The sequence below is a fragment of the Teleopsis dalmanni genome, chromosome 2 (assembly GCF_002237135.1).
Source record: "Teleopsis dalmanni isolate 2A chromosome 2, ASM223713v2, whole genome shotgun sequence".
NCBI classification, from domain to species: Eukaryota; Metazoa; Arthropoda; class Insecta; order Diptera; family Diopsidae; genus Teleopsis; species Teleopsis dalmanni.
The window spans coordinates 42,377,223-42,395,632 of NC_051847.1; the positions used below are offsets into that span (position 1 = coordinate 42,377,223).

General features: G+C 31.1%; 2 protein-coding genes across 4 annotated transcripts; one reads left to right on the forward strand and one right to left on the reverse strand.

The window, feature by feature from the left end:
- The first annotated feature begins 1,287 nt into the window (after nt 1-1,287).
- LOC119677375 lies at nt 1,288-14,611 on the forward strand. Of its 3 annotated transcripts, XM_038088692.1 has the most exons (10): nt 1,288-1,323; nt 1,498-1,591; nt 4,947-5,181; nt 5,250-5,486; nt 6,462-6,556; nt 6,618-7,182; nt 7,238-8,266; nt 8,328-8,560; nt 8,621-8,830; nt 14,526-14,611. In XM_038088692.1, the coding sequence occupies exons 3-9, from the start codon at nt 4,954-4,956 to the stop codon at nt 8,787-8,789; spliced, it is 2,556 nt and encodes an 851-aa protein (XP_037944620.1). In that variant the 5' UTR covers nt 1,288-1,323; nt 1,498-1,591; nt 4,947-4,953; the 3' UTR covers nt 8,790-8,830; nt 14,526-14,611. The 3 variants fall into 3 exon arrangements, with proteins under 3 accessions (XP_037944620.1, XP_037944619.1, XP_037944618.1); XM_038088691.1 differs by lacking the exon at nt 1,498-1,591 and having other exon boundaries at nt 1,292-1,323; XM_038088690.1 differs by lacking the exons at nt 1,288-1,323; nt 1,498-1,591; nt 14,526-14,611 and adding an exon at nt 4,675-4,853 and having other exon boundaries at nt 8,621-10,625.
- Nucleotides 13,564-16,161, reverse strand: LOC119674384 (protein singed wings 2-like; the record flags this gene model as incomplete). Its single annotated transcript, XM_038085520.1, has 7 exons — nt 13,564-14,795; nt 14,853-15,011; nt 15,106-15,285; nt 15,339-15,481; nt 15,538-15,694; nt 15,760-15,928; nt 15,992-16,161. Coding segments are annotated over 7 exons (1,362 nt in total), but the record flags the coding sequence as incomplete, so codon positions are not given.
- Nucleotides 16,162-18,410: the final 2,249 nt, after the last annotated feature.

Genomic DNA, 18,410 nt, shown 5'->3' on the forward strand with positions numbered 1-18,410 from the left:
CCACCAGCAATCTCAAGTCTGATCTGCTAAGGAGGGATGTCTTGCCATAACTATCTTTAGCCTGACCTTTCTCTCGCCAATAGCGACCTCTCTCTCTCGCCAGTAGCGACCTCTCTCGGATATCTACTAACACAACTACAAAAATTTTAGATTACTCTAAAAATGTTCGATTGGGCAACAAAATTTGACGGATCTAGAGTAAATTTAGATTGAATCCAGACTAAACAATCAAAAACGCTATATATTTCATGTTAACAGAAAGGTGGATTGCATAATATTATAAAAGTTCAAATAAATACAAATTAATGAGTTCGTTTGTTTTAATGACAAAAATTAATTTCGTTTAAAATTTTGTGTTGACTAATAGGTCAATTGGATTTTGTTTACTTTGTTCATCCTAAAATTAAATAAAATTGACCTTAAAACCCACAAAAAAATGAAAAATTAAAGTTATAATACGCTTATTATATTATAATTGATAGAGAGGTGTTCAATAATAGTGAATTGCAACAACAAAATTTTTTTTTATTTTTAGATAATTGAATTTTTGGTTGACCATTCAGCTTGTTTGAGTATTGCCAAATACACGTCTTCAGTAGTCATGGAAATTATTTCTTATATTTAATTATTTGTAAATAATTTTTTTTGAGACTGCAAGTATCAAGGGTTCAATTGATATGCCAAATTTAATCTTTATTTTTTAATATAACATCCTTAATTTTCTTGATGTCTTTTTAATGATATGAGCGTTTTTATGTTGTAGTAGGAACTATTTCCAGTTTGTATTCTCTCTTGAATATTCATTATATCATATCCGCTGCTCTTTTTAACATATTCTTTGAAATATGTTATTCTTTGCAAATATGTAAATACACATAACTTTTCATATATCTCCTTTCGAATTTTTACGAAAATTATAAAAAATTTATATGTGTTTTTAAACAATATATTTTAAACCCGTCTTTTGAATAATAAATTTTGAATTTTTAATTCATTAATAACTTACATTCTTAGCGAACACATTTACACTATTTTCATACAGTTTCAATGACACTGTATTTCTAAATGGCCAATTTCGAATTTCGAAAATCAATATATTTTGCTATTTGACAGTTCGAATTTTTTATTTGCTAATTGTAAAAATACCTTTGCTTACTGGCGGAATTTTGTCTAGCGATAACAGATTTAAAAACATTGAAATGTTATCGCCAATATGTAATATAATAATATAAAATGTATTAAATGTGCAGATAAAATAGAAAAGTATTTATTTATATATCCTTTTATAAATATCAAAAACTTTTGTTATACAAAAATGGCAAAGTAAGTTCATTATCAAGTGCAACTAGAAAAAAATGACACTCCCACAAACAAAAGATAAAATTGTTATACTGTGTTTTGGTGTTGGAATGTTTTGTCTATGGCTTCAATAATAAGAAAAAATATTGAATTTAATTAATTGTTAATATATTTAATAAATTTGTTATCTTTTTCCAGAGTTTACAATGTTGCATGGTTTATTTACACTGTAATTTGCATGTCTCCTAAGTTCTGGCGTTTTTAATTTAAATTTGCTGCGGTGATAAGAAATGTACGATTAATTAATATTATTATTTATACTTATTATTTGATTTTTGTAAAAATTTGGTGTATATATATATTTTTTTTTTTTTGGTATTTGTTTTGTTAAAGTATACTAACTAGATTATAAGTGCACTGCAATTTATTGATACTCTATTAAAATAAGTTAATGTTAGTATTAGATATGATATGTTAGGATAAACTATGGGAAAATGAGAACAAAGTGGAATCTGTTTAGTGGTGACATTTGTAAAAATTTCTATACTAATTGTTTTAAATACAAAATTGTTAGAATTAATTTAACCTTTCTTAATAACGAAGAGGTTTCGAAAAGTAGTTAATTACAACAACAAAAATTCTATTATATGTATTATTTTAATTAATTAAATTTTTGGCTAACTAAACAGCTGTTTCGAGTCTTGGAAATTATTTCTTATTAACATTTCTTATTAATATTTAATTAAAACTTAAAATTAGTGATAAAAATAATCTGTCGCCTGTCATTTTTTTACATTTTAATAACCTTATCGTATGTTTTAAGTACTATAGTCAAAATTACTATGTATATATTGGATTTGTAAAAAGTATAGAGCATTTCATATTTTAAAAATGTGCAGTTTCTCGGTAAAAAAACTTTTCTTTAAATTTACGTGATTTTAGCAATAGACCTAAGTGGATCTTTAGGATCACCGGTATAACCTTAATTAACATGTTTTCATCCCTCAACACCGAATATAGGTGCTTCTTATAGTTAACTCTTGACGTCAGTAAAAGAGTATTGCAGAGTTCGCTGGGAATGAAAATCTATTTATTAGTACCGTTGTCAGTACTAAAGCATACCAGTTAAGGTCTTAATTTAAACTGAATCACGAAAAGTATGTGAGGACTATAGTTGGTATGATAGAATGCAATACTTTTCCATTCGTGTAGATTTTAATAAGCGGTAGTTTGAATAAAAGCATACCATTCCGTTATCATAATTTTTTAAAAAAACATAAGAGCAATGAAGAAATCTTTAAATTTCCAGATACAGCTAGAAATGGTTGTGCTTCCATTGAAGCAGGAATGTTACAGAGTGTAGGTACAAACTTTATAAATTTCAAAAATAAGGTTAGATTCTCTGGTAGCAAAGCTTCGTACACTACTTTCGTAACTTTAAAATAAGTTCTTTAGATTAAACTTTGTCCGATTAGCAATAAGCAACTGGCGTCGATTCTATCTATCTCGGTTTGGTGCCCTATTAATATTGAAATAATAGATAATTTAGATAAAAATGGCTGGTAAACCACAAACATCTGAATATAATACTTCTACACAAAAATGTAAACTTTTTAGAAATTTATCATGGCAGCTGGCTTCATACCTGAAACTTGACTTTCTAAATGACAAACTCCCACTTAAAACTTTGTCTACACTCCTACCATTTGAAATATATATTTCTAAATGACACAAGCAGTTTGAATTAATCTGAACTTAAAGCAACGTAGCGGATACTTTCAAGAAGTTATTCCTTGGGTGGTACCTTTAGGTGGTACCTTTCATTGGACAGCTTTTCTTATCCACTTTACAGAGTTATCATTCTGCAAAATTAGGAATATAGCCAAGTATATGGACTTGTCATGTTCGTTCACTTTCACCTAAATGAAGAAGTCATGCCTTTAAGCATTATCTGTACAATGACCGCTGCAGTTCTTTTGTTATTCCGTGTTGTCACAACCGGCGGATTTTTGGAAACAAATGTGCTTTGGTGCACACAGTCGCCACACCAACCAAACCGTATCTGTCGTCTGCAAATTCTGTAAAATGAATAGCTTAACTTCTGTTTATCTTATCTGATCATTGAATCTGATTCATTGAACCGAATAAGATCTACAGTTTTAAGTTGAGAAATATTTTTCAGTTCCTGAATAGACTTTCTACAGAGATAGTACAATAGCTCTCAGAGGATGAGGTGTATCATTGTTACTCCTAATAATAGTAATTAAAATACCAAAAATTTTTTTTCCAATATACTGGATTGACTTTCGCGGCATCATAATGGGCAATAGATGTGTCCGACTGGAAGACTGCTGGTTTAGTTCTTTTTGGGAATGTTAAACGGTATTTTGTTATTCAACTTCTACTCTCACCATTACTCCATTCTTATTCCTAACAATCTCCTCTGTCCTTACTCCTCACACTACCATCACTTTTCCAGATCCTAATCCATGTATACGTCGTTATAATTCTTTTTATATTATATGGCCGATAGATTTCCACGCGTTACTACAACATTGAAAGTGCTGTTACCTGTATGAGTACCAGCGAAATTAACCTTTATTGGGTAGCTCTATTATTGCAGCATGTACAGAATTTCGTTGCCCAATTCTCTTTTCAAAGTTTTTAATTAGCACTAACTCTTGTTGATTCCTTTACAAATCCATAATTTTTCCATCCTCACCTGTTGATGTATTTTGTTAGTCTTACCCAATATTTCGATTATTTTCGTTTGAAGGACCGTTAATAATTATTTCATATAATATTAGAAATTAGAACGAATTACTAAGCAGTCAGACGATAGAATGTATAATTCTCTGAATTATTTTTACTTCAGCACGGTCAACGTTTTCTTCACAAATGAATCCAATTTCTGTTTGTTAATAAATTTACACCAGAACATATTTACATATGGCTTATGTATGTTTGTATGTATGTAAGAATATTTATTTTATTCATTAGTGCTACTGTATATTAAATTGATATTGTATGTTAATTAGCATTTCTTTGCTTTGTTAATTTTCTCTCATATTACAATTAGCTAATTGCTGTTTGCTGGGTCCCGCCCTCTACGTCGCGTCCACAAATTTTTAGCCGTCTTTCGTGTCAACAGAAAGTTAATGACTGTTCCCTTCCATGTAACCGATATCTTCTCCCAAACTGCGTGTATCGAACTATTCAAGCGAACAGACAAACAGACGCGTTTGAATGACGAAAGATGTTTTTGCGTTTATGCTACCGTTTATCAGTTGTCGTTTCAGTTATAAAGTCTTATCAAACCACACCGTACACGATAAGTGTATTGCCTCTTATAGGCACTTAAGATTTTGTTGGCTTTTCACTGGCTTAGTACACATAAACGTCTATAACTCACAGAATGTGTCAACCGAATTCCATAAATTTCGATAAAAATTAATTGCGAAAATGTTTAAAAGTTTGCTTCAGAATAATTTTAAACGCTGGACTTCTTTTCAGCATGAAGTTTTCTTAAGTACAAATAAAAATAAGGAGGAAAGGTCTATAATTTTTATTTATCTTCAATTAAACTATTTTATATAATAATTAAGTTGATTATAATTAATAAAACGTAATTTATTTTTTAATTATAGAGAAACGATGATTGTGTTTGTTTATGACACGGAGTGTCTGAAAGAGGAAGCAGACGATCCCGTCAACGCTGTGCTTTACTTTCATCCTAGTTGGGTATCTGATACACAGAAAGTGGCACTGTGTGGACAATTAATGGGCACAACATATTTCCTAAAGGATTGCTTTTTCAAGCCTCGCATTTTGTCCCTCCAGAACGGCAAATTCGTTTTAAAGGAATTTGGACGCTTCATATTGGTAAGTTAAATAGAATAATTACAATTAAGGGATTTTATTTTAATTGTAAAATATATTTTTTCTTTCAGGCTGTTGGCACGGATCGTAATATATCAGATTATTTACTCGAGCATCGTGCTGATTTACTTTCAGCTTTGGTGAAGTTCTTTCATTGTGATTTGCAAACAATTTTTGATCAATTTTCAACACAAGGACAGTACAAGAATTTATCCGACAAATTATATCATATATTCGAGACATATCTGCCTGTTTTACAATACAATGGAAATATTTTTCAAAATATACCTAAGCTACGCATGCCAAAGGTAACTATTATTTGATTTATTACTGAATTCCTAAAGTGGATTGCTTGAGACATTCGATGCTAAACTGACACTAGTTTTAGAAGGCTTGATTGCAATATGAAAAAAAGTATTGTGTAGCGAATAAATTACTAAACTGACTCGGTTGAGACGTTCGATATTCTAAACAAGTGGTTCGATTCAAAAACTAGTATATAAATTCTACAAAAAGCCGGGAAAAAGTCGCAATGTTTAGATTTACGATACAGTCCAATTACACTAAAAAGTCAAAGATTCCGTTTTGTAACCGATTCGGTTCATAACCAACCAGTTCGGTGCCATTATTAAACAAATATAGACGACAAATGTGAAATATAAACTGGGTGGTGAACGCCAGTTGGTCCTTGTGTCTGATGAGTGGCTCCGGAATGTAGACCTGACCGGTGTTGGCCCATTACACTCACAATCATCCATTGACCTACCCCATTGAAGAAGCCAGGTTTCTTCATTTGGACTCGAGTTGAGTTGAGATGATCGACCCACTTGCGACACTCGACCAGAGCTATAAATCTGGTACTACGGGGGTCAGTGGCCCGCAGCGTCGGCTGTGCTAACCAGTTGAGGTTGGACTCGTAGTGGCTGTGATTAATACCCAAACTTACGCGGGTACAATGATTGGGTATGATTGGAAGTTATGTCCTGAACACATAACTTTATTGGAAAATCTATGGAATTTCCAATGGGGCGTTTATTGGCGCATTATCTTCATACAAGTGTTTATAGAGCACCGTGGTCTTAATTCGTTAAGGCAGATACCCACACTTAACAACACTGATACTGTCTTTTGATGCCAGATTTCAAAAGATAGACACAATCCATCTATTGTTTTATTTTCTTTTCACTTGATACGTAGAAACTTTTATTGATTGACACTAATACTAATATTAATAATTTATAAAACGTATATTTAATATCCATTTTTTATTTTAAATTCTTTAGACCGCTAGCAATATATTTTTGGATGCTATACAAACCCTGCAATGTTGTCAACAAACTAAAGGCATTCTTGGTGGTTCCATACTGTATCATAACAAGTAAGTTATATATTAAATTTTTTATATATTTCATATATTTATCTACTTTTCAATATTCCAGAGTCGTTGCTACTCAACTAACCGATGTTATTACCAAACATATAGTGTTGGCGAATCCCTTACATATTAGGACACCCGCTGAGCAAATCGTCATAACCGATTTCCATATACCGAATGGCGTACAAATGATTGTTGTTTACGTCGATATAGTTGAGTATAGAAAATTGTCGGCTGATGCACAACGTGCCCAAAATTTACAAACTACACAACTCGGTGCTCTACCGTTTCAATATGCTAAACGTAAAATAAAACGTGATAAATCCTTAATATTTACAAATATACCAGAAGAAGGTACCGGAAGTGTTAGTACTGAAGCTAGTATCAGTGAACAAACAACGCAACCAATGCGTCCAAAAACGTTAATGGCACGACCAACACATCTGCCACTGCGTTTAAAGAACTTAAATGCTAAAGAATTACCTGAATCAGGTATATCCTCAATAAACTTTGATGAAACCGATTCATATCCAGAATTTATTGGACGTACCAGTGTGTGCTCGACACCATTGGCTGAAAATAAAGTTTTGCAAGTCGGCAATATAATGTCTATTTGTGCTAATCCAGAAGTAAGTTTTGTTACTATTTTTTATAATAAATACTCTAAATCATTTATATTTTTAGGATGAAAACAATTCGAATAAAGTGAATTCGAAGTATAATAATCGACGTAACTCGCTTAAAATCGATTTGGAAAGATTATTTCAAAATTTTATCACCAATCCCAATAAGCATATGGAGCGACGAAATTCTTTCACCGACTTACACGATTCTTTAAAGAAAATATCTAAAAAATTATCACTTAAACAATTCTCGAATGGCATAAAGACTGACGTTAATCGTAACGGAAATATAGTTACCGATATCGAAACTCCAGATTATATTGAAAATGACGATGAGCAGAACTCGGATAATTCCGATGAAAATAATCGTACTTCTCGTACAATTACAGATCCCACCAATCCTGTTTTTAATGCAAACGGACAACCTATATCACGTAGTTTGTTTCAGGAGTTTCTCGAAAAGTACTATAAGCTATGGGATGCAACAGATGAAAATAAAAAGGATGCCGAAATAGCGCAACTTATTGAGGAATTTAAAGAATTCGACAATGAATTAAAGAAACTTGATGAATCATTGCGGCATGAAGCGACAGCAACAGCAAATTTTAAAGCAGATCGTAATTTGAATATACAAGAATTCACTGTAGAACAGAAACCAAAAACACCAATGGATAAGAAAGCACTTAGTTTACCGCTTAAGCCATTGTCTGATGCTACACCATCAAAGGATAATATACCTACTTTTGGCAATACTCGAAAACAGTCTGGTGGGGTACCATTAACGCCGCTTATGGCAAAACTTTCCGTTTTAGCTATAAATGAAGAAAGGCCAAATTGGGATAACACACCGGCTGGCGCCATTGAAATTCAAACACCTTCTTACACTACAGCTACGAAAGGATTTCCGCGACGCAGTTCCTTAAAATGTGATGATGCCGTTGATGCTTTAGCTACTTTACCTTTGCAAACGAAAAATTGTACCGAAGGCGTACAACGCTTGGAGCTGTATATATGTGGACAACAGAATATGACATTGATTTTATTAATGGAGGAAGGTGTGTCCCGGCAAAAACAAACCGTGCAAAAAATGGTAACACACAATATTTTTATTATATTGTATAAAATTATTATATTAAAAATATTTATTATAGTTTGATATTTGTGTTGCAAAATTCCCTCATATGGAATCACATTTAAATCAGACATTAAATGTAAATGTGGAGGGTGATAAACGTGACGGCGCTTATAGTTTTATGTGTGTAGATTCCAGTTGGGATGCACTGGAACGTAATGGTCCTTGGAGTCCCGTAGAACTTAACACCCTTGAGTGTTTGCATCGTGACTTCAAAAGTACTGGTAATGAGCTGACTGATATAATCTTAAGGTAATTTATGATTTTATTAATATATTTTATAAATTCATTATTGTTTTCTTATGTCTGTAGATCTCATGAAACTGTTTTTTATGGTTATAAATCTGGACGCACTGAAGTCTTTTACAAAGAACCGGTGCATACAATAACTGGCATACCACCTCCTTCTGATCCTATGGGAAAAATTTCTCTACGTGCTAAAAAACGTTTAGAACGTGATCATTCCTATGTACTATTCTAGATAAGAAATGGATAGTTTAAAAAAGAATTAAACTTAAAAAGGTAAAATACTCAACGTAAAATAGGAATATTAACATACTATAACCACCCAAAATTATTGTATAAAATATTATGAAGTGTTATTGTGACACATTGCCAATATGAAAATATTATAATGTTAGTAACATTTTTTATTTTTATATGTAAAATACAAAAGCCGAATTTTTTGTTTTTTACACCGAAATCCGGGGAATCGTTTTTCTGTGCTTCTTCATAAAACTTGTCTTACTTTCTGTATGGAACATTTTAATTACAGACAGCTCTATTAAATGTCTATTGCCCGACAGCTCTATTAACAGCTCAATTAGATAGTTAATTATAGTAGATAATAAACTTAATAATAAAACCAATCAAAGATGGTCTTATTGGTAGGAGTCGAGTTACCATATCTACCAGTATTGTTGTTTGCTAAATAAAACAACTCGATTGTTTAAATGTAAATCATTTTATTATTAGAAATTATTATTAAAAATATGTTTATAACAACTCACGCCACTTAACAGTTTCTCTAAATTTAAAATTCACAAGTACCAATAATTTAAAGGTCCCTGAGTTGTTCATGCCATTTAACTGTTTCTCCAAATTTATAGAAACATTTTACAATTCTTGCTTACAGACATGTACAGGGGCGGATTTATACGATTATGTTACTTATCTTAGATATCAAAGAGCCATGAAGTAGCAATTGCTTCATTAAACCGCATTTTTAAAAATACTCCATAATTTTAAGAATATATAAAATTATAAAACTGCTGCTCAAGCACTCAAAAACTGCTTGACAAATAGGTTCCCGACTACACAAAAATCAGTTGTGTCTCAATAGAAAAACATTAGCAACATTAAAATGCTAGAGTATCGCTACCTTGTACAGGTTAGAAAACAAAAATAGAAAAATATTATCTGTCTCAGACTTATACAAAAACCATTGTTGGTCATTGGAGTCTAAATGGTAGATTAGTTACGGCGACCTATGACCTAAATGTAGTGAAGACACCCTGTCTACGTCTCCACCCGGGATTGTCATATTAAAATCCTACTTATACATTATCCGCTCTTGATCCCTACAATTACATTTTCTTTACGTATTTTCTATACTCAACCATATCGTAACCTATGTCTTTGTATTTGTAATTCTTTTCATAGAATCTACTAGATAGATCCTCATGGGCTACAACAAAAACATCTATAATATGAAAGAGAAAATACTCTTAAAAGTGAACCGCTGCATTATGTTGATATGTACTTGTCTTTAAATTAAATCAATTTACCAATTGTAAACAATGGATGTTCCTTAATTTGATCCTTTAATCAAAGATTAATGTCTGTATTTTTAATATTATTAGTCTTAAGCTTAATAATAATAATAATAATAATAATAATAATAATAATAATAACGTGAAAATTGCCCAACAGCCGGTACTGCGGCCAGAAGAGTCCTATTGTACCAGTTTTTTTACTCTTAAGCTTTCTTTGAAAGCTACTGTTGTAATATCTCAACCTTTATTTTGATATTAAAAAGTTAATTTATTTTATTTCTGAAGCTTTTAGAAGTACCTTTTTGGAACTATAAAGTTTTGAAACAGATACAGAGAGGATAAGTTATTGCGGCAGCCTTGTATTCAAAGCCAACTTGAGCTCAAAGAATGGCTCGTTGTGACAAATCAGAGAAGAAGCTTTAAAAATTCATTGACGCCCGGTGTTTTTATTTTTCCTATTTCTCACTTTAGGCAATATTTAGCTATTCATGGAGCTATTGTTTATATAAAATTTATATAAAATTTATAAATTTTATCTAACAGGAAAATAACGAAAAATTCGGTTTTAATTTTAATTGTTACTAACAAAATATCAATTTAAAAAAAAAAACTAAAATTGTTTTTATTCCATTATCTTTTAGGTATACTTATATGCTTGTTATATATTTTACTTAGCGTTTTGTTTTTGTATTTGTTCTTTTTTGTTAAGAATTTTAGTACAAAGTTTTTAGATAACAATATTTATGCTATTTACATTGTTGTTTCTTGCTCGCTGTACTAAAAAACTATTTTATTAAAAAATTGTTGTTTATTTTTAAGTCATATTTTTTCATGTACCTTATCATGTACCATTTTATCTCATAATCACAGCGTATATATATCCATGATGTACGCACACTTAATATCTAAAACTTAGTCCGATATCTGAATGATATACATTCCATTAGTTAAAAGATATTTTTATCTCGATGTATTTTTAAATTAGTGTAAGCATAAATATTAAAAAGATATTGTGCCAATTAAAAAAATATTCCGTCAATAATAATTGTAAAAGTTTTATATATTTTAATAATTGTTATTAATTTAAGTGAATTTTAGCAATTAAGTTTTAATTAAAATTAAAATTAAAAATTACGAATATTTGGAAAGGAAAACATTCCGAAAATTAGCAGCTTTTTTATAGTAATTTCTTGTGCAATTTATATTTCCATTTGTGCAATGCATACTCCATTGGTGATTTTTTTAAATGACAACAAATATTAAATTTATATAATATTATTTTATTACTGAGTTATTATAAAATTATTTTATATTTACATTTACTATTAATGTTTAGATTTTTGTTGCCATGCAGTAGTAAATATATTTAAATAGAATATCTCGTTCCATATATAAATAACAAATGCAATGTTTGTAGTAGTTTTTAACTTAGAACTGAAAAGAAAAAAATATCAAAAAATCAAATAAAATAAAATGTTTTGTTTATGAAAGTAGAAAGTTTATGCAATGTTTTATACTCTTTTTCATATAAAAATAGAATTTTTTTTTACAAATTTTATATACATTACAAATATTAAAAAATAATATTTCTCAACCTTCGGTCAATGGGATACTAACAATCCGCACCATTAGGATCACCTATTATATATATATATATTAAGTATAGTATATTATAGTATATTAAGAGTAACTGACCAAGATAAATCAAAGTTTCCAAGAACGGCAGGGTCTACGTCCCGTATCCACTTATCGACCCCAACAACCAAGTGCCAATCAACACTCTCGAAAGGGACTGCACAAGCAGGTCGCAGCGGGTCCTAATAATTTAACAATTATTTTATGAAGTAGAACTGTCTACCTTTCGTTGATGATTTACTACAAATATATGATCCATTCATTCAAGGAAATACCTGGAATCGATAAGTTAAAACTCCTGGTTAAAGGGATTGTGGATATCCTCTTTGTTGCTAACTTAGCAAACAGTTCTCTTTACTTAAGCGAAATTCAGTCGTCCCTTTTTCTTTAGATTTTTAGTGTACACCATTTTATCAATATAATCATAATAATCCTAACTTTTGTATTGAAAATGAAATTTCTGGTGCCGCAGCGCTAAAAATGTTGCCTAACCCTTATGGTGGATTGACTTTATCAGAAACACATGCAAATCAAGAGTGCACCGGTTTGGTTGATATGGAGTCGGAAATATTTCTCGTTCTAATAAGCCATCAACTTCTTCAGCTGAACTTAATATCACTAAAGTAAAAAATAAGGGGCCTTAAATCTGAGAGAATCATGGTGGATCGACTTTATCAGAAACACATGCAAATCAGTGGTGCACCGCTCTGTTTGAGAGTGGTGGAAAATATTCCTCGTTCTGGTAAATCATCAACTTCTTCAGCTGAACTTAATATCACTAAATTAAAAAAAAAACGGGGTCTGAAAATACATGCTTATATCTGAGAGAGCCATTCTCTGACATTTCTGTAGGACACAATTCAATTTGTACCATTTTAAACGATTGTTTGGGTATGAAAAATGTATTGCCGTTCGATTAATGCGGAAGGACCTATATTGTCTGCAAAAACTCAATCACGTAAGGTTCGCTAAAGACATGATAGAATGAGTCAATTTCGCAATGGCGCATACCAAGTGAGTCATACAAGTTAGCTCAAAAATTTTGAAGGAGTCGCCTTCAAAACTAATCAGTAGAAGAATGAAAATTTATTCGCCATTTTGACATATCATCTTTCATCTGAACGGACTAAGATGCTTGTTTCTCTCTGTCAATTTAGTCCGTTTTTTAATGCCAGTAGAAGCTGACGTATCGGTGCTTTTAATGGAAAAATAATTGATGGATTTGATGATTGGGTTTTTCATTGGCCTTTATGTATTATTTCGGAAGGCGCTTACTTCAAAGATTAAATTTTGAAGAGTAATATATACGAAGAGTAATATATATATTATGTGTCATTAACTGCTTCCTAGTACTTTCTTGATATTGTAGCATCTTTCGATACAAATGTCAATTTTGGTTTTGAATCTAATTTAAACGTTTTATTATTAAATCAGATGATTGGATTAAAAAAAAAGTACTGCTACCTTTTCCTGAGTTATTGCTTCCCTATTAATAAGAGAATCGTCCTCCTCGACTAAAAACGAAAATTGAAGCAATTTATTGCAAACAAATTAATGTTTTGTAGGAATGACTCGGCTTTATTGTTTATAATATTTCTAATATTATTATATATTACATTTTTGATTTTAATAAATATTCTTATCAAATTTCTTTTTTAAATTTGTATAAATAAGTATTTACAATAGTATACATAAATATTTATATGTATATATATATGTGTGTTTATATCACTAACATGGAATATCAATTAATCTTACATATCTATCTTAAAATTTTATATTTTCTTATTGCTAAGTTACATTTTATTATTTTAAATATTTACAATATAATACTTAAGCGTTTGGTTTTACATATAAATTTATCATTTCTGAATTTTGAAACTTAAAATTCACCAAGCGAACGTTTTGCTCGTCTGCGAAATTTCTTTTTTGTAGCTTCCAATAGAATAGCATTTAGCTGTCCATATTAAAGACTAGTTCTGAAGTAATGATATTCTTAGAATTTAGCTGTCCATTTTAAAGACTAGTTCCGAAGTAATGATATTTCCTAGATATTTACTAGATATTTTCATGATTTTGTGCCTTCATGTTAAACTTGTATCTAAATTGGCTAGACTTTTGCAAGATTTTTGTACACACTCCCTCTTTATCACTTACACATATACATTTTTAGAATATAGAAATACGGATTTCCATTCGAACGTAAAAATATTCTCAAAGACTAATCATTGAAGACAACAAGTTGAGAGCAGTACTCTCACTTTTAGGGTTCGAACATTACGATGTTCGAGCAAACTGAGTATAATTGAATACGAAAATTGACTAGAATTTGGTAAGATTTTTGCACACACTCTCGCTTTTTTACTAATACATGCAAATTTTATTTTTAAATACCAAAATAATACGATATTGCATTCGAACATACAAATCTTGTCAGAGACTAGCCATTTTAGACATAGAGTTAGGAGCAAAATATTCGCTCGATGAGTATTAAGTAGTACTTCAAAGTGTTCGAGCATATACTTGAATATAAACATTTGATTACTTCAGATGTTTCAATATTCGAAAGGTTCGAGTATCATACCATTTTCGAATTTGTGCGTCCGAACTCAATCTTATTTAGGCATAAAAATGCTCGAAGCTTTAAATCGTTCGAATAGTATTTGAAGCACTAGTATTTACACCTACATTTCTTAAGGTAACTTCATTACTATCCATGGTACACGTCCATAATATTTATAATGATAATAATCATAAGCTAATTTGCCTAATATAAATAAAATTAAACTAGCTAAAACACCATTCAGCATATCCAATGGATGCACTTTTGGATCCTCATTTAATTTGCAAACATCTTGCCGTGTTATGGATAACACTTTCGCTTGCCTTAGATCATCTCCTTGTTGGTAAGTGCAAGTTATATTCCAAGAATCACGTAAAATGGAATTATATTTAATAAGAGTCTCCCGAAAACTCATAGCAAATTTACACGAACAAAACCACGGATTCATGCTAAGAAGTAAAAGATTTGCATTTGCATTATCTTCCAAGGCATTATCCAAAGCATATACTGGCAACTGTAAGATAAGCAGAATATATATATATAAGCTTGATTAGACTTAGTACATACGCACCTTTCTTAACTTATTGCCACGTAAACTTAATAGACGAAAGTGCTCGAGCCAATAGCCTCCTTCGAGGACATCAATACTTTCTACAAGATTATTGTCCAAATGCACATCCACTACATGACGGTAATTAACATTATTACGCAAAGGTAAGACATCAGTTATCTAATAGATATAATATAAATTTAATAGTTCAACATAATCCATAGATACTATTAGAAGTTAATCAATTAGGTGGATGTACACATATAGCGTTTACCTGATTATTGTTAAGGAAGAGCATAGTCGTATTTGCTGGTATGTATGCGGGCAGCCGTTGGAAATTCAAATTGGAGCAATTGACAGTATAAAGTGGTATGTGGGACTTCGGTATTATATGATGCATAATGCAAGTACAATTTTGTAAGTCAGGGTGTGACTGACATTCTTCTTTCAATAACTATAAATGACAATGAATTATAAACTATTTTTTTTTCAGTGTATCAAACATACTAATTTATAATGCATAACTGCCAACATAAGGCGATCTTTATATTTGCGATCGGCGCATAACAATTCACCACGATCAACAACTGCAGCACCTTGTTCTGGTAGAAGTAACCATTTAAAATTACGCGTACAGTTCCAAGGATTACCTAACCAACTACAAAATATTAAAACTTGCTACAGTTATCAACTATCAATTACTTACCAGCCAAATAGAGTTTTTCAAAGTAACGCGGCAATATAAGTGGACCTTCCATTTGTATTAATTGATTCCAGCGCAAATCAGCTACTTTAAGCGTATGTACCCGTTTAAAAGTACGACTGCTAATATGCGATAAATTGGTCCAAGATATATTGATAGTCTAAAATTTAAGGTTTTTAGCTCAGTTTTATTTTACATAGTATATGTTGAATTCTTATTGTTTACTTGCAAATAAAACATTTCAGGAAAATCAAATATAATTTCGGTAAAATTGCTATATTCAATTGTTAAAGTACGGATTTTCGGAAAAGGTTGCAGATCAATAAGGGGATTGAATACATTTTCCGGCCAACCACAAAATATAATCTCTTCAAGTTTACGCACTTTTTGTTCTCTATAAAAAAAATTTTGGTTTATTTACTATAAAATTTAATTTGGTATATTATCTGGTATTTACGGTATTGACGGTAAATTATTCATGCCGCCATAACAACGTAGCGCACCATAACTTCCATATCTAGTACAATTACCAGCTGTTGCTTCTGGTGCTTGCTTCCAGTCCACACAAGAAAAGTTATGTTGATGGAAGTGCGAAATGTACTCGGCATTTGTTGATCTGTGATTAAATAAAAGAATATGTATTCAAAATTAATTAATATTTTTAAAGATACTAGTTTAGTGTGTGCTAGTAGAAAAGGACTGATTTGAAGGAGATATTTTAGTAAACTGTCTGATAATTCAAATCAATAGGTTGGTCAATAAGAGTTTTATAGTTAGAAAGACACTCATTATATAAAAGAATCACTGAAATTTTAAAATAGATAAATACTGACTAGACTTTCACATACTTTTTGGTCAACATATTTATAAAAACATGTGTGGATGAGTATACTGCTATCAAGAAGTGAGAGTATGTTATGAATATATCCTTTGCATGGCGGCTGCCTTTCAAGTCTTGCACCTATTATTGTTCTCCAAAGTATTCTCCATGATGATTAATACATTTTTACATTCAACTGTACCAATTTTCGAAACAGTTTTGTCACTCTGAAGTAGATATCTCCAAAACCAGGGTCTTGAATGTCTTAACGCTTACCATGCATTGGGCACCAAGTTAGGACCGTGAGGCGGATGACCCAACAATTCGATGTTTTGAGTGCTCAAAAACTATTTTGTTGAAGGTAATGTGTGGAAGCACGCATTGTCTTGCTTTAGAATGATCTTACTACGACGGTTGGTTTTTCTTAATTCTGCAAAGAGAATCTGTTCTCTTGGCAAATAAATGGTTGTGTACCACTCAGAAGTGATTGTTCTACGTTGTTCAAGTGGAACATGAATGTCGCAATGACATGGTTTTTCTGAAAAAACATGCGAACGTTTCCTTGGATTTCTTCTGTTCGTAGATCGCTTCTATCTGGTTTTGCTCATTTTAGAAGACCTAAACAGTGGATTGTTGTTTTGCTTCGGCATAGATCCATGATTTCACACCTGTCACGATGGTCACGTAGAAACCAGGTTATGTGTTCTTGTGATATATTAAAAAGGCAAATAATTAAAAACTGAAATAATTATTTTCCCATAAAATAACAACTATAGAAAAAATAAGTAGCTTGAGATTAAAAAAGATAGTTTCAAACTGGAAGCGATTGTATATAGGTACTACTCCTAGTCAGTCGTTTCCGATGTCTAATTGGCGCTCACACCTCCTGTTATAGTATATAAAATATATATATTGTTTTGACAACAAAATTCTAGCTATTTGTATTGTTAACAGCCTTGACGCCCATCTTTTGTATTTTAAATCAGTCAGGTTGAGAACAGTAACGGCGGTGCAAAAATTTTACTACTACTCATCTACTTTACTTTCGGCTTTGTCCTTAAATTTCAAATGAACAACGCTTATCCACAAAGCTGCCACTCCAACCTAATCTGACCTGATTCATATAACATGACCAAGTGCCGCTCAAATCACTATATCATAGAAGACCTTAGTGCTAGTCAACTTTGCAAGACACGCGATTCACTTAAGAAATAGTGCCAGTATGGCACCGAAGAATTAGTTTGCATGCAGTCTGACTTATAGAATCTTAACTAAATGTACCTTTATTCTCGATTGGGATACCACTGAATACTTTTAGTTAAGCGAGGTACTCCTTAATGCCAACATTAGCACTCATATTCGATATGGTTAGATACCCAATGTTGAACCTATCTAGACTACTCAGTACCTTCTGGCGGGTGTTTGAGGTTAGGTACTCAAGGTTGTACCTTTCTAGATTACTCAGATTACTCAGTACCTTCTGGCGGGTGTTTCAGGTTAGATGAAATATATTTTTCATTTATTCTATAAATGAAATAATAATAATAATATCTTTTCTTCATACAACGCCACTTAATATTCCTAAAGTGAAATATGCAACAGTTGTACTTACGAAGGTTTTACAGAATGATTTATAGATGTAATAGAAGAGTTATATAGGATTAACATTTATTTGAATAAAAACTTTTTTCTTTTGAATATGACTCACATTAATTGGTGGGGAGAAGAAAATAACTTAAGGCGCGTGTTCTGCTATCTTAAAGATATTTATTTAAATTATTATTTAATAATGCAAATATTTTATTTTCAATTAATACCTTTAATTAGAAGGTCTAATTAACTTAGTAAGAAAACAAGTTCATTCAAAAAAAAAAAAAAAATACAGACTCTTCAACTCAGAATTGCTACACACAACCTCTCCGAAAATAAACTGAAAATAGTAAAAATAAATATTTTTATTTGAACGAAATTTTTGTAACTCGTTTGCGTGACCAAAAATTAACACATTCGGTGTAAAGTAAATATATTTTTGCGAAATTTTAAAATTTTTTTTTTT